The 25,095-nt window shown below is 32.4% G+C and overlaps 1 protein-coding gene across 2 annotated transcripts; it reads right to left on the bottom strand.

Moving 5' to 3' along the window:
- Positions 1–17,042: 17,042 nt before the first annotated feature.
- LOC147514895 (uncharacterized) lies at positions 17,043–20,772 on the bottom strand. Of its 2 annotated transcripts, none has more exons than XM_086585420.1 (9): positions 20,557–20,772; positions 20,290–20,430; positions 20,038–20,197; positions 18,866–18,930; positions 18,694–18,769; positions 18,495–18,569; positions 17,824–17,926; positions 17,676–17,741; positions 17,043–17,445 (listed from the first exon to the last, which is right to left on the bottom strand). In XM_086585420.1, exons 2-9 carry the CDS (start codon positions 20,421–20,423, stop codon positions 17,273–17,275), a joined length of 852 nt encoding a protein of 283 aa, XP_086441546.1. In that variant the 5' UTR covers positions 20,424–20,430; positions 20,557–20,772; the 3' UTR covers positions 17,043–17,272. The 2 variants fall into 2 exon arrangements, with proteins under 2 accessions (XP_086441546.1, XP_086441550.1); XM_086585424.1 differs by having other exon boundaries at positions 20,290–20,425; positions 20,557–20,695.
- Between the last annotated feature and the right edge of the window lie 4,323 nt (positions 20,773–25,095).

Genomic DNA, 25,095 nt, shown 5'->3' with positions numbered 1-25,095 from the left:
TCTTAGGTGAAGTTTAACATAACAAAGTTTTTTTTTTTTTTTTAAAAAGACAATGAAATCATGATGAAGGAAAAAATAAATTGAGTTGCCTGAACATTTAATTTATACATTTGTTAACCACACATGTGACTGGGACAAAAAGGAAAAATAAAAGTCAACTAATCATAAAATAAGTAACAGTGTGCACTTAAAACTAAGCAGACAACAAATAAAATTGTATTGTTTGCACTATATGTCTATATGGGCCTAAACAAATAAAGTTTGATAGATTTAATACATCATCCACTTTGAGATTTAGACATTTAGTTATCGTTAAGGATTTCAAAAATCATAGTAATTACGACATAGTCCAATTAAATTTATAAATTTATAAATTTTTTTTCAACACTACAATGTAATTTCTAATTTTATAATATATATATATATATATATATATATATATATATATATATATATATATATATATATATATATATATATACCAAACCAAAACAAATTACAGTGGAAAATTAAATTATATAAAAAATAACATCACAAAACATATAATAGAAAATTTTGCATTCATTCTAATGCAAGCTCACATATATAAAAAAATAATAAAAAAAAAATAATGGCAAACCAATAATGACAAATATTTTAAAATATATATAATACTACATGAAACTAAGCTCAAAAAACAATTAATGGGAAACAGAAAACTGGATGCAAATGCATCGAACTAGCCTCAAATAATATTTAACGGGAAATCAGAAACTTGATGCAAATGCAAACATTAAACTAATCTTAAAAAGTAATTAAGGGGAAATCGGACTATGGATACAACTGCATTAAACTAACCTCAAAGAATAATTAACGAAAAATCAAAACTTTGATGCAAATATATCGAATTAACATAAAAAAAAAATTGTCGGGAAATCGAAAAATGGTTGGAAATGCATTGAACTAACCCTCTATGATTAAATTAATGGGAAATCAGAAACTTGATGCAACTGCATTGAACTAACATCAGAGAAAAATTAACTATAAATTGGGAACAAAATGCAAATGTGTAGAACTAATTTTAAATAATAATTAATGGGAAATCGGAAACCGAATGCAACTGCATTGAACTAATCTCAAAAAATAAACTGGATGCAAATGCATTGAACTAACTTCAAAAAATTATTAACGGAAAATAAAAAACTGGATGCAAATTAATTGAACTAACCTCAAACAATAATTAACGGAAAATCAGAAACTAAATGCAAATGCAACCTTATCGAATAATAAACGAGAAATTAAAAATTGGATGCAAATGCATTAAAATAATCTCAAAGAATAATTAACGGAAAATCGGAAATTGGATGCAAATGCATTGAACTGACCTCAAAGAACAATTAATAGGAAATTTGATGCAAATGCATTGAACTAACTTCAAAAAATAAATAACGGAAAATCGAAAACTAAATGCAACTGTATTGAACTATCATCAAAAAATAAATAATGGAATTGAAAATCAGAAACTGGATGCAAATGCATTAAACTAACCTTTTTTTTTGCTCGGTAAGTGTAAATTGAATTAAGGAAAGAAACGAAATAAAAGAATTATACAGGAGTGGTAGAACCTACATATTATATAATGTAGGTTCAAGATATTCTAAAATAGCAACCATATGGAACCTCCCATTCATATAACCATGGGGGTTTGCCATTTGATACAAAATCTTCATTCTCAGCTAAGAAAGATCCAAATTTTGCCGCCTGGTCTGCGACTAGGTTAGCCTCTCTTCAGTTGTGCTACACTTTCAAGCTTTGCACCTTCGTCGTGTAAATTTTTCATCTACATAGGAGTTGCCAAGGGATGCCCCATGAGTTAAAAGTTGTGACAGCTACTGCCAAATATGATTCCATCCAGAGATTGCTTCATCATTTTGAAAGGGCAAGCTCCACACTCTCCAATATAACCATGCATTCGGCTGTATAGTTGTCTGCAATTCCGATACCCTTGATCAAGAGTAAGACAAAATCACCATAAACAATTCTAAAGGATCCACCCAACCTAGCTGGATCTGGGTTCCCTCTAGAAGCCCCATCTATGTTGACCTTAATTTGATCACCAATTGGATGAAGTATTAAACTAACCTCAAAACATAGTTGTGTTATATATTGTAGGAATGTCTCGATAAGTATAGTTTTGCATTTAAAATAGTGTTTATCTTATCTCTTTTTGTATGATTGGGAACGCCTTGCTATTCAAGTAGCTTCAATATGAACTTCGCCTTATTAGGCAATCTCACAAAACTTTAATCAAACTTCTATTATTAAACAACAAAATGAAGTTAAAGGGTTTTATCAAGGGTGAGTTATTTTTTTTTAATGGATAGTGGGGTTATCACGTTATAAAAAATTTGGATGAGTGATAAATATAATATTCATATATAATAGTTCTGCATATATAGTTGCAAATATTTTTCAGAATAATTAATATAACATCACACGTTCGTAGATAATCTTTGAAGATCCCACATAGTGAGTCATGTATAATTTAAATAATAATTAACTAGAAATCGGGAACTAGATAATTTTTGATGATCCCACATAGTAAATCAAACATAACTTATTTTTATGTCCTGTTTGAAATTGATATTACACACTACATTGGATAATTAAAAGGAAATCAGAAACTGGATTTAAATACATTGAACTGAGCTCAAAGAGTAATTAAAAGGAAATCAAAAACTTTATATAAATACAATAAACCATACTCAAAAAGTAATTAACTAAAAATCATAAACTGGATGTAACTGCATTAAACTAACGTCAGAAAATGACTAACGATAAATTAGAAATTGGATGCAAATCCTTGAAAAATATTTAATCGGAAATTGGAAACGGTATGTAAATACATCAAACAAACTTCAAATAATAATTAACGGGAAATCGAAAACTATATGTAAATGCATTGAACTAATCTAAAAAAATAATTAATAGAAAATCAAAAATCGAATGCAACTGCGTTGAACTAACCTCATAGAATAATTGGCGGGAAATCAGAAACTAGATGCAAATGCATTAAAATAACCTCAAAGAATAGTTAACAAAAAAATCAGAAACCGAATGTAATTGCATCGAACTAACCTCAAAACATAAATAATCAAAAACTAGATGTATATATATATATATATATTGATGGTTGATGCATATATATTGAACTAACCTCAAAGAGTTATTAACGGAAAGTCAGAAACTGTATGCAAATGCAATGAACTAATCTCAAAGACTAATTAACGAAACATCGAAAAATAGATGCAACCGCGACTTTGAACTAATCTTAATGAATAATTAACAAGAAAGCATAAATTTGATGCAACTACATTGAACTAACCTCAAAAAATAATTAACGGGAAATCGGAAACTTGATATTGAACTAACCTCAAAGAACAATTAACTAGAAATCGAAAATTGGATGCAACTTCATTGAGCTAACCTCAAAGAATAATTAACATAAAATCAGAAACTGGATGCAATTGCATAAAACTAAAATCAGAGAATAACTAATGGTAAATCAGAAATTGGATGCAATATATTGAGAAATATTTAATGGAAAATCAGAAACTTGATACAAATGCATTGAAATAATCTCAAATAATAGTTAACTATAAATCAGAAGTCGGATGTAAATGGTCAAACTAACTTCAAAACATAAATAACCAAAAATTTGAAACTAGATACAAATGTATTGAACATCGAACTAACCTCTAAAAATAATTAACTGAAACTCAGAAACTGGATGCAGATGTATTGAACTAATCTGAAAGAGTCATTAATGAGAAATTGGAACCTGGATGGAAATGTAATGAAGTAATCTCAAAAACTAATTAAAGAAACATCGAAAACTGGATGCAACTGCACTAAATTAACCTTAATGAATAACTAACGAGAAATCATAAACTTAATGCAACTGCACTGAATTAACCTCAAAGAATAATTAACGGGAAATCGAAAACTTGATGCAACTGCATTGAACTAACCTCAAAGAATAATTTATGGGAAATCAGAAACTAGATGCAATAACTACATTGAACTAATCTCAATGAATAATTAACAAAAAATCAGAAACTTGATGCAAATGCATTGAACTAATCTCGAAACATAATTGTATTATTTGTAGGGGGAATATAATGTCTCAACAAGTATAATTTTGCATTTTAAATAGTGTTTATCATAATTATTTTATTATGATTGAGAGTGTCTTACTATTCAAGTAGTTTCAATATCATCTTCGCCATATTGAGCATTCTTATAAAACTTCAATCAAACTTCAATTGTTAAACCTAACAGCTAAAAGAAGTCAATAGGTTTTATCAAGGTTTGGTGTTTTCTTTTTATTGAGAGTAGTGCAAGAAATTTCAATGAGTGATTAATATAATTATAATATATATCTCATAGCTATGTATAATTGTTAATATTTTTTAGAATAATTTAATATAACGGCACCCGTTCGTAGGACGGGTTCGAAAACTAGTTAGATATATATAGCTGCACCCTCTTGGCTCTATTTTTTGAGAATTCACAGAGTCTCTAATATTTGTAAAATTCTTTGACTAATTACGAAAAAATAGGAAACTAATATGGAAAAAATCAGACAATTGGAGCACTCAGAGACTCTAGTTTTTTCTAAACTCTATTACTAATTACTAAAAAAAAATGATATAAAGAAGAAAACAATCTCATCTAGAGTTTCACAGATTCTCCAACTTTTCCTAAATACTATAGCTAATTATGAAAAAATATGAGACAAAAAACTAAATTGCTAAAAACAATAGTTTCCACCGAAAACAATTTTCCTAAAATCCTTATGCCACAAAGAATAATTTCTACACTAATCTTAGATGAAGTTTAACATAACAAAGTTTTTTTCTAGAAAAAGACAATGATATAATGAAGAAAAAATGAATTGAGTTGTCTGAACATTTACTTTCTACATTTGTTAACATGTAACTGGGATAAAAAAGAAAAAATAAAAGTCAATTAATCATAAAATAAGTAACAATGTACACCCAAAACTAAGTGGCAACAAACAAAATTGTATTGTATGCACTATATGTCTATATGGGCCTAAACAAATAAAGTTGGATAAATTTAATGCATCATCCACTTTGGGATTTAGACATTTAGTTATCGTTAAAGATTTCAAAAACCACATAAATTACGACATATTCCAATTAAATTTTTGAATTTATAATTTTTTTTCAACATTATAATGTAATTTTTTTCAACACTATATATATATATATATATATATATATATATTATACCAAACCAAAACAAATTACAATGGAAAATTAAATTATACAAAAAATAACATCACAAAACATATAATAGAAAATTTTGCATTCATTCTAATGCAAGCTCACATGTATAAAAAAAAATAAAAAAATAACGGCAAACCAATAATGACAAATATTTTAAAATATATATAATACTAAATGAAACTAAGCTCAAAGAACAATTAATGGGAAACTGAAAACTGGTTGCAAATGCATTGAACTAACCTCAAATAATATTTAACGGAAAATCAAAAACTTTATGCAAATGCAAACATTAAACTAATCTTAAAAAATAATTAATAGGGAATCGGACTATGGATACAACTGCATTAAACTAACCTCAAAGAATAATTAACGGGAAATCAAAACTTGGATGCAAATACATCGAATTAACATAAAAAAATAATTGTCAGGAAATGGAAAACTGGTTGGAAATGCATTGAACTAACCCTCAATGATTAAATTAATGGAAAATTGGAAATTGGAGGCAACTACATTGAACTAACATCAAAGAAAATTTAACTATAAATTGGGAACAGGATGCAAATGCGTAAAACTAAATTTAAATAATAATTAATGGGAAATCGAAAATCAGATGCAACTGCATTGAACTAATCTCAAAAAATAAACTGGATGCAAATGCATTGAACTAACCTCAAGAAATAATTAATGAAAAACCGAAAACTGTATGCAAATTCATTAAACTAACCTCAAACAATAATTAACGGGAATCGGAAACTAGATGCAAATGCAACATTATCGAATGATAAATGAGAAATCAAAAAATGGATGTAAATGCATTAAAATAATCTCAAAAAATAATTAACGGGAAATCGGAAATTGGATGCAAATGCATTGAACTGACCTCGAAGAATAATTAATAGAAAATTGGCCGGATGCAAATGCATTGAACTAACCACATTGAACTAACCTCAAAAAATAAATAACAGAAAATTGGAAACTAGATGCAACTGCATTGAACTAACATCAAAAAATAAATAACGAAAATGAAAATCAGAAACTGGATGCAAATGCATTAAACTAACCTCAAAACATAGTTGTGTTATATGTTGTGGGAATGTCTCGATAAATATAGTTTTGTATTTAAAATAGTGTTTATCTTATCTCTTTTCGTATGATTGAAAACGCCTTGCTATTCAAGTAGTTTCAATATGAACTTCGTCTTATTAGGCAATCTCATAAAACTTCAATCAAACTTCTATTATTAAACAACAAAATAAAGTTGAAGGGTTTTATCAATCAAGGGTGATTTTTTTTTTTTTTTTTTTATATATAATGGATAGTGGGGTATTCACAATATAAGAAATTTGGATGAGTAATCAATATAATATTCATATATAATAGTTTTGCACATATAGTTGCAAATATTTTTCAGAATAATTAACATAACATCACACGTCTGTAGATAATCTTTGAAGATCCCATATAGTGAGTCATGTATAATTTAAATAATAATTAACGGAAAATCGGGAATTGGATAATTTTTTATGATCCCACATAGTAAATCAAACATAATTTATTTTTATGTCCTGTTTGAAGTTAATATTACACACCACATTGGATAATTAAAAGGAAATCGGAAACTGGATTCAAATACATTGAACTGAGCTCAAAAAGTAATTAGCAGAAAATCAGAAACTTTATGCAAATACAATAAACCAAACTCAAAAAGTAATTAACTAAAAATTAGAAACTGCGTTAAACTTATGTCAGAGAATAACTAAAGAGAAATTAGAAATTGAATGCAAATCCTTAAAAAAATATTTAACGGGAAATTGGAAATGGTATGTAAATACATCAAACAACATTCAAATAATAAATAATGTGAAATTGAAAACTAGTTGCAAATGCACTGAACTATTCTAAAAAAATAATTAACAGAAAATTAAAAATCGAATGCAACTGCGTTGAACTAACCTCATAGAATAATTGGCGGGAAACAGAAACTAGATACAAATGCATTGATATAACCTCAAAGAATAGTTAACGAAAAATCAGAAACCATATGTAATTGCATCGAACTAACCTCAAAGCATAAATAATCAAAAACTATATGCATATATATTGAACTAATCTCAAAGAGTTATTAACGGGAAGTCAGAAACTGTATGCAAATGCAATTAACTAATTTCAAAGACTAATTAATGAAACATCGAAAAATGGATGCAACTACACTGAACTAATCTCAACGAATAATTAACAGGAAATCATAAATTTGATGCAACTACATTGAACTAACCTCAAAAAATAATTAACGGGAAATCAGAAACTTGATGCAAATGCATTGAACTAACCTCAAAGAACAATTAACTAGAAATCGAAAATTGGATGCAACTACATTGAGCTAGCCTCAAAGAATAATTAACGGAAAATCAAAAATTGGATGCAACTGCATTAAATTAACTAAAATCAGAGATTAACTAATAGTAAATCAGAAATTAGATGCAATATCTTGAGGAATATTTAACGAAAAATCAGAAACTTGATACAAATGCATTGAAACAACCTCAAAGAATAGTTAACTAGAAATCAGAATCGGATGTAACTGGTCGAACTAACTTCAAAGCATAAATAACCAAAAATTTGAAACTAGATGCAAATGCATTGAACATCGAACTAACCTCTAAAAATAATTAACTAGAAATCAGAAACTGGATGCAGATGTATTGAACTAATCTGAAAAAAGTAATTAATGAGAAATTGGAACCTGGATGGAAATGTAATGAACTAATCTCAAAAACGAATTAACGGAACATCGAAAACTGGATGCAACTATACTAAATTAACCTTAATGAATAACTAACGAGAAATCATAAACTTGATGCAACTACACTGAATTAACCTTAAAGAATAATTAATGGGAAATCGGAAACTTGATGCAACTGTATTGAACTAACCTCAAAGAACAATTAATGGAAAATCGGAAACTAGATGCAATAACTACATTGAACTAACCTCAATGAATAATTAATAGAAAATCGGAAACTTGATGCAAATGCATTGAACTAACCTCGAAACATAGTTGTATTATTTGTAGGGGGAATATACTGTCTCAACAAGTATAGTTTTGTATTTTAAATAGTGTTTATCATAATTATTTTATTATGATTAAGAGTGTATTGCTATTCAAGTAGTTTCAATATCATCTTCACCACATTGAGCATTCTCATAAAACTTCAATTATTAAACCTAACAACTAAAAGAAGTTGATAGGTTTTATCAAGGTTTGATATTTTTTTTTATTGAAAGTGGTGCAAGAAATTTGAATGAGTGATTAATATAATTTGTATATATATCTCATAGCTCTACATAATTGCTAATATTTTTTAAAATTATTTAATATAATGACACCCGTTCGTAGGACGGGTTCGAAAACTATATGTATATAAAATTATAAAATTATAGTTCGAAAAATATAAAATTATATATATATGTGTGTGTGTGTGTGTGTGTGTGTGTGTGTGTGTGTGTGTGTGTGTGTATTTAACACCTCAGCGTTTTTAGTCGATCAAAATTACTAAAAAGGAGTCAAGTACCAACTGGGCATTTGGATAAAATGTCGGGTTTTTTTTTTCGACTGGAATAGTTGTCCCATTCAAAACAGAGCCGTTATAATTTTTTATTTAAATAAAAAATAAAAAAATGCACAAAACTTGTCTCATTCCACTCTTAGACGGAACAACTTGTCTCGTCCCCCTCTTAAATGGGACAACTTCTCCCGTGCGACTCATTTCTATTTTTCTCAGTATTTTGGTTTGGAATCTGACAATTGTTATAATCCAAATCGTGTTTTGGCAGCGCGTTGGGGGTCAAAATTACCAAATTCATTTCCATCTGTCATATTATAAATGGGATTTGGCAATGCGTTGATGATGCTCTCATGACAGCTATTTATGGATACTCAATTTCTTGATATGCATCATGGATATATCCCTCTCTTTGAAGATATTGTACATTGTTTCATATGCAAATATCGTAGATATTATAGATATTTATTGATATATCACGATATATTTTTTGTATTTATTTGAAATATAATAATAAATATTAAATTAAAGTATTCCCTTCACAAAATATTGCCAAATATCCACAAATATCGCAATATATCTCCAAATATCGTAAATATTGTTAAAAACGTTGAAATATCACTAATATTTGTAGTCTCATATATCAGGATATTTTGTATCTATTGCTGAAATATCAATAAATCTCACAATATATCGCGATATCTTGTACTATGTCTGGACGAAATTGGTTTGAGCATTTATATTTCATTCAAAATTTCTAAATTTGCCAAAACCATAATATTTGGAACAAGAAATTGGGCTAAAAACCCATTTTCGGGTTAAAAACTTAAAATCACCCACCCTTATGGACGTCCCGATTGGAACTCGAGCTAATCAAGCCAAGCTTTGATGTGCTCCCACTCGGCTTGGAAAATATAGAGAGAAGCTCGAGCTCGGTGACGAGCTTTAAAATAGGCTCGAGCTCGCTCGACTGATTTATAGAAAGCTCAGCTCGAGCTCAATAAGCTTGTTTATTAAACGAGTTCGAGCCAAGCTCAAGTTTGACAAACTTGTTTATTGAAGAGTATGTAACAAAAACTTTAGATCACAAGAACATTAAGGATTTGTAACAAAAAGGGTTTTTTAGATAAAACCCCCCAAAGTTTGGTACACTCGGTAAAAAACCTTCCATGATTTGAAAACTCACGACACTTAATCACCCACTCCATCCCGGTTATGTTTTTCTCACATCCCTATTTTCATTATTGACAACTCTACCCTTCGGGGGGTTTTATCTAAAAAACTTTTTCTTATCTAAAAGATCCTTTCTTCTCTCTCCTCTATAAATTCCACCCTAAATTCTCCAACTCCAAATTCCAACTTCATCACAATACGGTGAGCATATATGCAAGTGATAGAAAATGAGAAATTTATTTGATATATGCAACTTATGTTTTGGAATGGTGCCAATACTGCGAAATGCCATATACAGAATGTCACAGTGTAGAAAGTACCTTCATGCTTTTAGCAATTCGAAAGTGTGTAGAATTTAGACTTGTGTGTTTTGGAATGGTTCAAACTGCAATATACAGAATCTAACAAGTAGAAGGGTAGTTCATCACTTCATGCTTTGACTTTTACCAATCGGGAAGTGTTTGTATGCTTAGAGGCTGGCTTCTTAGCATATGCGCGTGAAACAGTGCACATCATAAGTGCGGTTACCGTGTATTTGTATGTGGTTCAGCACTTGAATTTATAACAGTTTAAAAGTTAATCCAATGCTTGAAGTGCCAGACTATCAGGTAATCAGGTGTACGTTATACAAAACTAATTCAAGTCATTCATTCATTCATTAAAGTACAAAACAATGGTCTGTGTCTCTGAAAATAACTGATGTATGCATGTAAAAGTCAATAAATAAATCCATCCATTAACCATTTCGATTTTTTTTTATAACTATCCAAATAGCTAATTAATATTATTCTTCTTTATCGCATATAAAATTGGGAAACTGGATATCCTTTTTACCTACCGAGTCATTAAGATGGGACTTTGAATTCCGACACTATATACCAAATGCACTTATTGGTGCTGCTATTGTGCATCAGCACTCATATTGACGAAGGAAAGGATATCTTCATAGATTTATCATTTTTTTGCACTTGGATATATGCTCACTGTATTGTGATAAAGTTGGAATTTGGAGTTAGAGAATTTAGGGTGAAATTTATAGAGGAGAGAGAAAAAAGGATTTTTTAGATAAGAAAGAGTTTTTTAGATAAAACCTCCAAAAAGTAGAGTTGTCAATAACGAAAATAGGGATGTGAGAAAAACAGAACCGGGATAGAGTGAGTGGTTAAGTGTGAGTTTTCAAATCATGGAGATTCTTTACAAAGTGTACCAAACTTTGGTGGGGGGTTTTATCTAAAAAAACCCTGAAAAAAAACTTTTAGTGAATTGAATAAAAAAATCTAAAGTTTGAAAAAAAAAAAAAAAAAAAAAGGCAACGTACGATTAAGTAAAAACCTTTAAACCACACATTTTTATACACTCCAGCAACACAAACTTTACAATTTCAGCACAAACATTTTGAACAGTAATAATTGGATTGTCTAGGCAGCAACGACGACATTAGCAGTGGTGGTAGCAGCGTTTTCAGCTACATAGCAGCAACTTGCACTCTTTTACATCACACACTAACTTCACTAATCAGCATCACCACTATACATATGACATACCACCACTATTCCAAAATTAGAACCCACTTTCACCAGGCTTTAGCACACCAACAGGTGATAATCACAACAGTATGCAACATTCAAACACAAGGCGGCAACAACATTTTGGTATTAGCAAACACTACCACTTCCTTTTCCACACCACCGTAATACTCAGCACCAAATACACAACACATGCTAGCACTCTAAGTTCAAGAAACCAAAGTTAGTTGAAGGAATTTGATAAGAGCCAAAAACTGTAGTTTTTACCCTTTAATAATCATACTTTTAGACCAATTATGTGAATAATAAGTAAAAATTAATACTGATTACGTGTTTTTATGCATTTCAGGCTTCAAAGTCCATTATGTGCAGAAATGTGCCACTTTAGCGAGATAAAGGAGCAATGGTTGGTTCTTGGGAGTTACGTGATTAAAGGCCAAGATTCAAGAAGACAAAGCTTTCTAAAGCCGGGCCAAATTTGAAAAGTCAAAGTCAACGCGGGCAGAAACAACACACAAAGTTAGTAGAACTTCCGTAGACCATATCTTTGGACTCAGACCTCGGAATTGGGCCTACCTTATGTCAAAACGACCGGCTCGGAAAGAGCTTTCCAATGGTCCAAGCCTTGACCCAATCAGAGGAGCAGAAGTGGACGAAACATTTGTCGAAGCCAACTGCAGCTGAAGAGCCCATTTTGGACTAAAGAAATTGGGTTTTGGGCGATTCTCGGCCCAAAACATGGCTCAAGCCCATGCACGATTTTTGGATCTGAAAGTATAAAAACAAAAGCTTAGCTCTTTGTTAATGGTAGACAGTTAGACCTAGATTAGAATTAGATTAGTTAGCCTCCATTAATGAGTTTTAGAACTTAGTTTTAGAATTTTATTTCTTGTTTTAGATTAATTTCTTGAATCATTGAATATCATTCATTAGATAAATAAAATAGTTATTATTCTTGTCATTTCGATTTTTGTTATTTAAATCTATTAGATCTAGTTTTAATTATTGTTGGTTATCATTTCTTAGTTGTTAATTAGATTTTAATTATTATTTAATTTAGATTAGTAAATTTCGAATCTTGATATTATATTTAGTTTAGATTCATATGGAAATGATTGGAATGATTCTCGGCTAAACCTCCATTAGAGGGGTTGAGAAGCCTTGATGAAAGCTTGATTCGATTATCGTAGAGTCATTGTAATTTCTATTCCACTCTAGAAACGATTAATTCGCCATGAGAATGGGTTTAATCGTTCACATGCTAGTTATGAATTGGTAGAAATGTCATGTGTAATTAGGGATTAGGAAGAACCAATTGTTTAGCGTAGCTCAATTCAATTGGATTCTGACGATTCGTTGTTAGTGAGTTAAGTTGAGTTAAGGTGGAATCAATCCCCCCTAATTCCTTATTATAGAATCAACGTAGTATTACCGTAGTTGAATCAATTATAGTTTATATCTTGTGGGTAGTTGCATCGTAGTATAATTCCCCCTCGTAAAACTCTCATTAAACCTAAGACCGATTAGTTAACTAGAAAACATCACATGCTAAAGAACTAGGAGTGGAACGAACTTCCTACTCCACTATATCTGTTCAATAGAAAGAGAGTAGAAACTTTGATAAATATGGACTCGTAATAAGTTTTAGTTTACTTACGTTTTGAGTTTCATCGTTCATTTCGTAGGTAAACCATCATTTTTTATGTTTATCAGAATTGAAGACACAACTTTTATTAATTGGGTTTAGATAGATAGATTATAGATACCTTTGTTGATGAAGAGTAGAGTTTGCAAAGAAACCAAATAATGAAAATGGTTTTTTGGCGTGAATGAACCCTAAAAATGAGATGGGTAGATGAACTATATACCATGGGTCATGGGTAAAAGGGTACTTGTTTAGTCTTCTACCCGATACCCAATGACAAACTCATCTTGTGAAAACTCTTTACACTAAAAATTCTTTTGTTAGACAAATTCCACACCCAAGCATCTTGTTCATCATTAACACATTGATTTTCTAACACCTACATACATCAGTTCATCATAAGCATGTATATTCCATTCACGAATCAGTCCTCTTAAGTGGAGGTTCCACAATCATTAATGATAGTAAAGTGGGTTGCTACAAGACCTTCTTTCTTGATTGTGAATATGAAAATACCAGGGAATCTCACATGCAAGGGAGTGTTCCCATACCATACATCTCTCCAAAAACGAATTTTGTTGCCATACCCCACTTTAAACGAAAATTTTAAAGCAATCCCTCCAAACGTCCTAGCATTGCTGTGACAAAGGCAAAAAAACTTGATTTGTTGGGTCGCATGCCTTATATCCCAGAGGACCTAGTGGTGTCGCCCAAGGCCAATTTTTCAGTAAACTTGCCCTGACTAGAGAGGGTCGCTGCATGACTTAATCCCATATATGACTTGGGTTTGTCACATAACTTTATCCCAGACGACTTGGGTGGGTCGCGTAACTTGATCCCAGACAACTCGAGTGGGCCGCATGACTTTATCCTAAACAACTTGATGTTGTCGCGCTAGGACAAATTTTCCAACAAACTCGGGAATTTCATCAATTAAAGATTACATCAATTTCGAGCTACAAAATTAATAAATATAAAAAAGAAAAATAATTTCAGTTAAAAAACACAATTAAAATACACATTTCAAAACAATGTAGTTGGTGAAATACCCAACTCAAAACATATTTTTAAGGAAAATGACAAATTTGTAATAATTTTTTTTATTTTTGGGTCTGCCTAACACAAAATGGAAGGTGCCCATAGCGAATACTTATTTAAAATGATAAATAATGTTTGACCTGTATTTTTGCATTCTAAGGGCATCTCCAATAGGGGGGGGGGGGTGATAAACACCCAAAACTGTAATATTAAACCCCGTAGAGACATATCATTTTGGTATATTACGTGTTTAATAATCATGAATACTTGTATTTTCATATTTTTGCAGATTTTCGTAGTTAACGTGAATATGTTGATAAAATTTGCATCAAAGTACGGAAATACTGTGCATACTTGAAGTCTTCCTACTCAGCCCCAATGAAGCCTAACAGAGTCTGACTAGAGCCGAAAATTCCAAAGGGACAAAACCAGTGCAGAACGGGTCTACGTGTAAAGAAACAGCAAACTTTTGAAGCTCACATCTTTCAAACCTGGACGCCGATTTCGGCAAGTGAACTACCATAACGATCAGGGCGACGAGCTTTACGCAAAAACAAAAAAGTTGTAAAAAATGCCAAAATTTGAGCCGCCACTGGACCCACTCTGTGAGCCCACAAGAAATGATGAGTCATCATGCATAGACAAGTGGCAAGACACTTATGTGCCACCTTGCAAATGAAGAAAAGACAAAACAAGAAATTAATACATGATTTGATGTTTGGAAAGAAGAAAAGACAAAGTTTGTTAATACAAAGTTTGGATTTTTAGAAATAGAAAAGGACAAAACTTATAAATGGAAGGCTTCACGTGAGATTCAAAGAGGGGGTATATAGTTTGATGTTGGAGAAAGAGAGGGAGATTTCATTCTTGTATATTTTCCTTTTCGTTGTTAGATTTTCATACAGTAGTTTTTTTTTTCCTTTCATGCTTTTATATTTGGTACAGTAAGTATTCACTTCAATAAAATCTATTTTCTTCAAGTTAAATTCCTATTCTTCATTCACTTCTTTTTACTTATTCATTGCATACATCAAGAACAATCAATCAATCCAAGGACCATGAGCTAAAATCCTCTCAAGGGGAGGGTTAATGATACTCATGTGAGGATCCGATTGCAATTTAGTGTTCCAAAATCACTACTTAGGAAATAGGTTTAGATTATACATCCGGTCCCAAAATAATTGAGTCTGACCAAGTTTAGAGTGCTGATACTCCAGACCAGTCTCGTGGGAGACCCAGTTAACACTAGGTCCAGTCTCGTGCAAGACCTTATGGTGGCCGTTAGCCCTCTGGTTTGTCCAGCTGATGTAAAATCAAACCAGGATCTGAAGTGATATTCCAGAGATAGAATGTTAATTCAACTCCTCATGCTAGTAAAATGAATTCAGAGATGAGTGTATCTCACTAGGGATCGATACTCGACGCCATTTCGGGTTTGTCTATGAACTCGAGACGGATTAGAGCTGTAATGAGATGATACTCTAACTTTAGAAACTAACTTTGCATGATTATGATTAACCCTTTTCCTGTATCTCTATCCCTATTTAGTTTAAGTAGAAATCAATCGTTGTTATTTTATGTTACTTGCATTCCAAGTTTTAATTAAGTAACAAACTAAAATCTTACTCACTAAAGGCTGTAAATCCAGTTGTGAACCTTGCCTAGCCCTAAGGTATAGGTGATCCCTTACTCGACCTATGCTACCAGCCCACGTGAGTAAGGTAACTTGACTAATCGAATGTTTACAGACTTTAGACTTTGGACTGCGGACTCAAAAGGACAAAACCCTAAAGGACTGATTATCAGGTATAAACAGTATAAAGTGTAAAGTTTACACTCCAAGTGTCGAAAAACTTTTCTAATGGGGGTTGTATATTGTAGGTAATATGTTATTAGTCAATAAATGGGGTGGGGAATTCCCCATCCGGCTATTATTTAATAAAAAATCCCAGATGCCACTTATAGTAATGTCTGTTTAACTTAAAAACTCGGACGTCACTTCAACTCAAGCTTTATTTTTCACTTTGTGACGGTCTAAGTCTGTTGCTCGATTAGTGATTTATAAGTATTCCAAAGCACGGACGTTGTTTTGAATAAGGCTGTCAATGGGTTTCGATAACCCGATAACCACTACACCAAAAAAGGTGTTTACTAACAGTTATATCCGTTACTTATATTTTTACTAACGCTTATATCCATTAGCTTTGGGGTGTTACAGTCACTTAGGCTAAATTTAGTAACGGATATAACCGTTACTTAAATGAATCTTAGTAACGTTTATATCCGTTCACTACACCATAACAGGCTATTTGCAACGGCAAAAAACCGTTATTAATAATTTTCGCAACGTTTTTTAAGTGTTGCAAATATGGCGTGGGTAAAATGTTGAAAATATTTGCAACGGTTAATAAGCGTTGCAAACAGAAATTTCCAACGTTTATTAACCGTTGCAATAATGATTTGTAACGCTTTTTATAATTGCTGCGTACATAAATTTAAAACCTTTGCAACGGTTTTTCAGCCTTGGTAATTTGTTAAAAATATTACCAACGGTTCTTAACCGTTGCAAAGTTGTTAGTTAATTTAAAAAAAATTAATTTAAAAGTCGTTTGTTGATAAAAAAAAAATGATTTCTCTTATTTTGTAGCGAGACCAGCTAAACCTACAAAAGATGAATGGCACATCCACAAGTTTGTGTCACTGAATACCCATAAATAACTATACATAGACTTCACACACCACTATGCGCGAGTATGGAAAACGTCATCTTAGAAAATCAAATCCTGCAAAAATTGCTGGTTGGTTCGTATTACACAGTGATTTATTACTCAGTTTTATAATCAAAAGTTAAATGTTACAGTTCCCTGTCAAAGAATAACTGTCATTACAATTTACAATTGGAAATGTAGCTCGGAGGAACACAAACTATACAATCCTAATTTCTGATAACAACACAACAGAACCAAGCCAATGTAAATTTGTACAAATATTTTAATTCAATTTAAGGCAGAAAAACTCACAACAACAATATATTTACAAAGTTTTGGATTCTACAAATGGTTTTGCAAGGCACCAGAGTAGACCCACCTCATCATCAGAACATCCACTAAGCAGCACAGCGAAATCAGAAGAGCTTTGATATAACATGGCAGGAAGTCCAAAAGGCCACAGAAGCTGCCCTAAACAGTGCTGGGTTTTGGTATATCCTGTTTGGAGCAATAATAATACATCATAAGAAGCTTGCAGCAGTCTAAAAGAGGATGCTGCGAGTATTAACTTTTCATTTTCCCATCTTCTAATTTTTCAGTTCAGAGATAAACAGAACAAGCACTACGATAGAATTACCTTAAGAAAAAAATAATATCAAATGTGGTGTGCAGTGTACACTGCTAATTCTATGATTACTCATTCAAAGTTAAAAGAGAAATTGAAGTACCTTCAGCTTCATGAGGAAGCACCTCCCCAGATGTCAATCCTTTAATTGATTTACCATCAGAAAACCCTTCATACATGAAATAGATAATCTAAGTACGTTTATATTTCATAAAAATTAGTAAATTCCTATTAGCAGGAAAACCACGCACCTTTCAGACTCAAAGGTTTTATAACAAAAGCTAAAACAGCCCATGAGAATATCAAAATTGCCTCCCCATAGAATGCCCAACGCCAACTGAAGTGACTTGCAACCTGACAATTTAAGGGAACACAGTAATGTTATTTTCAAAGAAACGAAAGCCCAAACTCTGCTTTACCAATTGTAAACAAGCCTGCAGTGATCTTTTACCAAATCTCAAAAGTTTTAACTATATCTTCCTAACATTTACCAATAATTGCATTCCCTATTTAAATCCAATATATATTCTTTATGAGAATATTTTTATATGCATTGAGCAAACTGGTTCGAGTACGTTGGGCAGAGCAAACTAATAGCAACTGGCAAGTCAACTGACGTATGAATAACGTTGACAGTAAAACCAATGGTGTACTCCACTGTGTTGTAGATGCGGTCAAGTTAGGGGTGGTCAATGAGAAGATGCAAATATTTATATTGTACTTGCTACAGAGCAAGTTGAAAGACATGCTATACTATTAAAGCTAGTCCATATCTTGCAATAAAAAAAAGAGAAAATTAGAGGAGTCGTTCAAGAGTCTGCCAGGTTTCATTTTAAACAAAGAAAGCCACATTAAAGGCAAAGTAAGACTAAGTGCATCTTAAAAAAAACTTCTTTGCATTGTCCAAAGAAGAAAAGCTTACCAGTCCACCAAGGACATAGCCACAAGCAATTCCACCAGGTATACACATGTAGAAGGCTGCAAGCCATGCTGTTTTCTGACAACATAAGAGGGAAGTATATAGCATTGAGTGAATCAACACATGCACCGTTAACATTCATGATAAAAACGTATATGATTCGAAGACCAATGTATTTAGCCCACAAGTTAAGAAACGGAACCTGAGCAACTGGTGCATTATCATCAATGAAAGGAGCAGCAAGACTAACAGAAGAAGCTTCGCCAACACCAACAAACCTACACAAACGAAAAGGTAAATACTTCCAAGTAAGAAACATGAGCAGTTCTGATTTGGTATCTTAGTATGCAGGCCGTGTATGTTAGTACACTTACACACGGAAAACAGCAATGGTCAAAATTACTTGAAAAGCCACAAAGAGCGGTAGCAATAGTGCAGACTGACAATCCAACCCCAATAAGCCTAAAAGGGTTAAACTTGCAGAAAGAGAATAATAGAAGCAAAGAAACAGATGGATCAAGTAAATATAACATAAATAAACTCTAGCTTTAAAAGGAAATAATGTACTACAGTATAGTACCAACTACCATGTGATAGTGTCAACTTTTTACATTGCTTATTTTTCATTTTTATTATAATGTTTTCTTATATTTGTGAAAGGAAGATATATTTATAAGTACGAAACCAGAACTAAGAGGGAAAAAAATTAAGGAAGTCAAGGTGGCCTACATGGCCAACATATAAGCAAATAAAGGTAGAAAACACCCACATGCGCTAAAGTCAGGAAAAACTCACTCTCACCCTAAGAAAGTATCTCATATAAAACAAAGTAATCGAACGGAGTACCGTCAAGTTCCTCTACCACAATACAGCATAAGAACTTTTGCTCTTAATACTGAACTAAAAAAAAACAGACTCAACAGTCAACATGCCTCTAACTCCACTGCAACTGATTGCCTCTAGAAGAGACTACACGTGTACCACAGTGCTAAATGGTCTTTCACTGAACCCGCTCCAACTAAATTATGTTAGAGGGAGAACTGAAATACCATCAAACAATCCAAGAGGACAGACAGATGAATTAACGTCTGGCTGAGCGAATATTGATCAGCCATGCCGAGGATACAATAAATTGTGTCATAAGGGGATCTGACTTAAAAGGTCTCATGGATAGTGTTCGAAGAAAATAAATTTTGTCGGTTCACTTTGTATTTCTAATTCAAAAATAGTACAGAAATCCTCTCTGCCACGTGCACTTCCCTCTTACATTTTGTCTTTTTCCTTTTTTACCTTTGCCCTTCCAAATTCTGCATACCTACACTCTGCCATTACATCTTCCTTAGCCCACTTTAAGCCATCGGATATGTGTGTCGTATTTAGAATGATTGAATGATTGACAAAGGTCACTAGTATCTACCAGACTACCACCCATTGCAATTTTGAATCTAGCAGATAAGTGTAGAATATTAGAATCTAACCCATCCAACCCATAAAATCATCTCAGCACTTCTCAAAAGTTTGATAGGAATGGGTTTGCAAAAGATACCTTCAACCCAAGGTTTTGGATTTTAGGCCAACTACGAAACGCAAAGGCATGCACAGCTGAATAGATACTTTCCAAATATTCACGATCCAGATTTGGCCCATCCTTTAACAAGTACGTATTGATGCACTTGATCAACTTGTGTGAGATATTTCCCTCGTCACTGAAAAGTTTAGCAACAGTAAGAGACAATATAATTTGGAAACAAGCTCATACACATAATCAATAGTCCTGCAGGAACTAATTCAAATGTACCTTACGAGTGACCAAATCGCAAGTAATCCCTCTACAATCTCTTTTCTAATATTATCAGGGAAGTCTCCAGGTGGGTTTTCCAATAATGAATGAAGCGTTGAAATACAATTCACCAACTCCTTTTTATTTTTCATTTCTTTCCTTTATTCAAAAGTAAGATGGTTAGAAATACTGTACAATTAACATTGATACCGCCACTTCCTTGAACATCAAAAGAATGCAAAACATTTAGATGGTTAGAAATTGAGAGAAAGGCGATATACATACCTCAACCGATGAAGCCATCTTAAAGTAAAACCAAATTAAGAACGTTGGTCTCTTAAAGTTTCTTGGTAGTTAAAATTTGAAAATCGAGCAGGCGATAACAAAACCCTAAGATTGGGAAGAGAGTAGTAGCGGCTGTGAGAGAGAAAGAGTAGTTTTCTATTTCGACATACGAGCGCGATTTCTTTTTTGTTTCCTTGTTTCCGAAATTTCGAAGTTGTTTTGGTTTTTTGGATTTCTAACCCTTATCATACGGTTTTAAGCGTTAGAAATTAATTCATGAAATTCATGCAAATTTAAGCAACACTTAACAACATTTCCAACGCTTAAAAAGCGTAGGCGACTTACCAACGGTAAAAAACTGTTGCAAATCAAAACAGGTCTGTGTTACAAATATTCTATTATGGTGTAGTGGTTACTATAATTCTTTGTAACGGATAGCTAACTGTTGATAGGCAGTTTAATCTATTCATTTCTAACGGATGTAAGTGTTAGTAACGTTTGGCACTACTTTAGTTACTTTTCTAGCGGGAAATCAATTTTCATATGTCACGGATATATCAGTTAGTAATAGATGTGTCACTTTCTATTAATATCGATTAGTGTAACGGATATATCCGTTAGTAATAGATGTGCCACTTGTTATTAATATCGATGTGTAACAGATATATCCATTACTAAAGTTTTGTCATATATATATATATATATATATATATATATATATATATATATATATATATATATATATATATATATATATATATATATATATCTTTCCCGGTCAAAATGTCAAAAAAAGTTCACCCTGCACATCTAACTCTAGCACATGAATATTCCATCTTATAGAGATATCACATTCCACAAACTTAATCAACATATAATAACAAAAAATAAAACCACTAATCAATTAAACATTATTATAAAAATATATACACCAATCCAAATCCCAATTTACAAATCAAACTTATATAGAAATGACTTCACCTAACCTAATCTTGGGATGTGTAATGCTGTCATAGAATATCCCATTGTATTGGTCGTCACTGCTCGCCTATTATTGCTCTCTTGAGTGTTCCCCATCAATTTTAGGGGTGCACATCTACAATTCCCATAACTTCTCCCACGATATCACCACTTATTTGACAAAGTCTGGCAAGAACTGAAAAAAGTGAGAGGAACATTACAAAATTTCATATGAAACTTTTCATCGGGTTGTGAGAACTGAAGAAATGATGAGTGGGTTAGTGTGGTAGGCTAATGTCAGCTCTTGCAGTAGCACTTCCTCAGCTATTAGACCACTATTTGAATAAAGCTTATGGATAAGAACAACTAATTTCTATAGATGAAGGCATACTAAAACATTTCAGCCCATACAAATCACTTCAAGCTGACCCACAATGGTTTTTGTGACTTTACTAACTCTAGTAAAATGTTTTTTGACAAAGGCATTAGGATGGAATACTGGTAAAAAAAAATGTCATAGAAGTTAACTAAATGGATGGTATTAGACAAAGATAAACACCTGGAAGAGAAGAGACCGTTGCTTTGTCTCCGGATCAAATTGCTTAGTTACCCAATTGCCAGGCCGTCCAATTTTGACTGCAAGTGAAAGAAATAAGTCAAGATTATGATAAAGATACAAATAAATAAAGGTACAGATCTTACATTCCTTTCTTATATTTATCCACTATTTACTATTCTTGTATAGATTTTTCTATTGCCCTTTCTAGCACCATTTATGTTTATTTCAAAATATCAGCATATATATTGTAAATGAAATGTATAAACACTAAAAATTATAAAAATATAATATGAAGAACAATACCATTGCAGGTATAAATATTAAAAAGGTTACCTAAAAGCATAGATTCGCACCCTCATCAATTAGTCTGTATAGATCCGTTCTTCGACTTGAAAGGAAAAACCATTTGAAGTCATAATCCAATTCCTTAGAAAGTTTTTCTTCATGTTTGTTCCCAGAAAAGGTGACATCAAGAGAATTTACTGCTCCTTCAAAATCCAACTGATTCCTAAAAGACTCATAGGGTACTTGAAAAGCAGATGGTGGCGATCCACTAGACTGGTGTGACAGAAAAAATAAGAAGGCATTACTAGTTTTGCAGGATACAATGTTATAGAATGTACAATTCTATATGGGTTAGTTAGACTTACCCCCCCATTAATAGTTGAAATTAGTGTTACCCCCCCATTTTCAAAAATATTAGTGATTCCCCCCAATTGCAAGATCCAACGGCTACGAGATGATTTTTTTTTTCAGATGAAGAAATCTGACCGTTGGATCTTACAAATGGGGTAAGTCTATCTAACCCATTCTATATTATCCAGGAAAATATCCTACAACATAAGAAAGTACAAAATAATTTATAAAGAGAATGTTAAGGAGTGAATAACTCCACATACTCTTAAGAGAATGCACATGAATATATGAAACCCATAACTTCAGACCTTAAAAAGAAATTGTCTCGAAATGAAATTGTTAAACTAGATAAAATCATGTTATACATAAGGAAAATGAAAACTTTTCCAGGTGGATAAGGAAAACCATACAAAGTTCAGAGTTCAAACAATAATCGATGAAGGCATACCTTAATAATCTCAAGACTGTAGGAACCGTTATTTCAGAACGAATATTTCTACAAACCGCGAGAACCCACGCGCAGCGGAATCAATGTGGTTCTCACAATTTTGAATAGAAAACATACCTTTAAGAATTGGTTTAGATAACTCTGAGAATCCAAGCTTTATGAAATCCAAAATCAACCTCTTGATCTTCTGTTGTATTCCTTTAGAATAGATTGGACGTTGTGCGGACAACGATCTACCAACCCCCTTCTTTCTCTCAAGATCATAAACGAATTCAGATCTACTTTTCTTGCCTATTTTTCTAATCCAATGAATAGTGAATTTCGGCCAGAGAGAGATTATTCTATTTATAGGCTACAACAGGGACCATGAGGAAAAATTAGGGTTGGGCCTCCTGACGGGCTTGGGTTTCCCATGTTCGCCCAGAACACACGGCCCAAGTCCGTCAACAAATGACTTATTCCACTAAAGGCCATTGTTGCACTACCGCCCTAATCCCAAATTACGTGTCAGCGTTTATGGGCTCCATATTATATGCTCATTGATCTCCCCGTGTTTAAGATATCGAATGTCCGTTGATTAAGTCAAGTTACTGACAACTACATTAATCAACTTCTTATGTCCTTCAGTCGTACCACTCAACCTCATTGTCATGTTAGAATAAATCCACTTGCAGGGTTTACATGACAATCTTTTTGAGCTCCTCAAGGGGACATCATCAACCCGACCTCTTGCGGGACACGGATTCCTTCTATATATAATCAACTGCACACCTTACATACAATGTCATTACCCAATCCATCGAGTTTGTTGATTCACAAATGAATCTCACTCATTGATGATTTAAAACAATGTACAATGCATGTAAGTGCCCGTTATTATATCCGGATTAGGAGGACAAACATCCATAATAACAAAGGCATTTGTTCTCTTATATAGTCAGTATAGGGAGAAACAACCTCACTTGGTCCTGTTCAATACATACAAAATGTACTAGTGTAATCTTATAGTCAAGATAGACTAATACCAGATTATACTACAACCGTACTAATGGTTTGTCCAAATCCATCTAGGTTGTGAACGATTACTTAGACTTTATAATGTACTGATGATATGATCTTCTAGTATGTTCACACCATATCATCTACAACATAAAGTATTAGACACATGCATATAACTAATAACATATATAATATGCATAACATTTGCCCATATGATTTTTATTCAAAAAATGAAGAATTAGAGTTAATACAAAAGTAATGCTTTTAGTATATAATCCTATCAAAGACTACGCTTTAAGCGATACCAATCATTTAAAGCTACATGATGAGCCTCCGAATCACCTGCTTTAACAACTAATGCTACAGCTGCATCCCAGTCCCCATTTCTTTGTAAATATATGAGCTATGAGTGGACTTCAGAAGCAATCTCTGGAGACACTTTTGGAACTTCTGGCTTCCCATATACCTTTCAGTTTAGCAAATATATCAAATACTATACACCAGAGATGAATTAACACGGTCAAATATTATACAACTTCTGGAGATGCATTGTATCAAATACTATACAACTTGTTTAATAAATTCAAAAATGAAACAAAATCTCCCATTTCAACATTCAAACATAAGACTAGAAAATTAACACAGTCAAACTTATAAAAAAAAAGAGTGAAACTTGTGTACCTGGGCAAGTTACAATCTTTGGGTTGCCAACGCCACTTAGTATGGAGAGGAACCTTGTCTCCGTTGTTTAGCCAACCATCTTGTAGCTTCTTGTATGCTTCATTGATCTTCCCTTGTTTCTCATATAAGATATGCCTTGCTGTAAAAAAAAAATCCAAAGGCAATTATTAGCATCATGACAGTAAGGTGAACTAATATAAAACCAAATACAAAATACGTATGTATAGAAAACAAGAGTGAAGTGAGAAATGAGGAA

Source organism: Coptis chinensis, chromosome 2, assembly GCF_015680905.1.
Source record: "Coptis chinensis isolate HL-2020 chromosome 2, ASM1568090v1, whole genome shotgun sequence".
Taxonomy (NCBI): domain Eukaryota; kingdom Viridiplantae; phylum Streptophyta; class Magnoliopsida; order Ranunculales; family Ranunculaceae; genus Coptis; species Coptis chinensis.
This window is presented reverse-complemented; position numbering and strand designations above follow the sequence as displayed.

Excerpts from the sequence above, each read along its gene's own strand:
- LOC147514895 (XM_086585420.1), bottom strand. The coding sequence starts at position 20,423 with ATGAAAAATAAAAAGGAGTTGGTGAATTGTATTTCAACGCTTCATTCA. Across the intron at positions 18,770-18,865 it reads ACCATTGCTGTTTTCCGTGT|GTTTGTTGGTGTTGGCGAAG; the intron begins GTAAGTGTACTA and ends TCGTTTGTGTAG. Across the intron at positions 18,570-18,693 it reads ATAATGCACCAGTTGCTCAG|AAAACAGCATGGCTTGCAGC; the intron begins GTTCCGTTTCTT and ends TTATGTTGTCAG.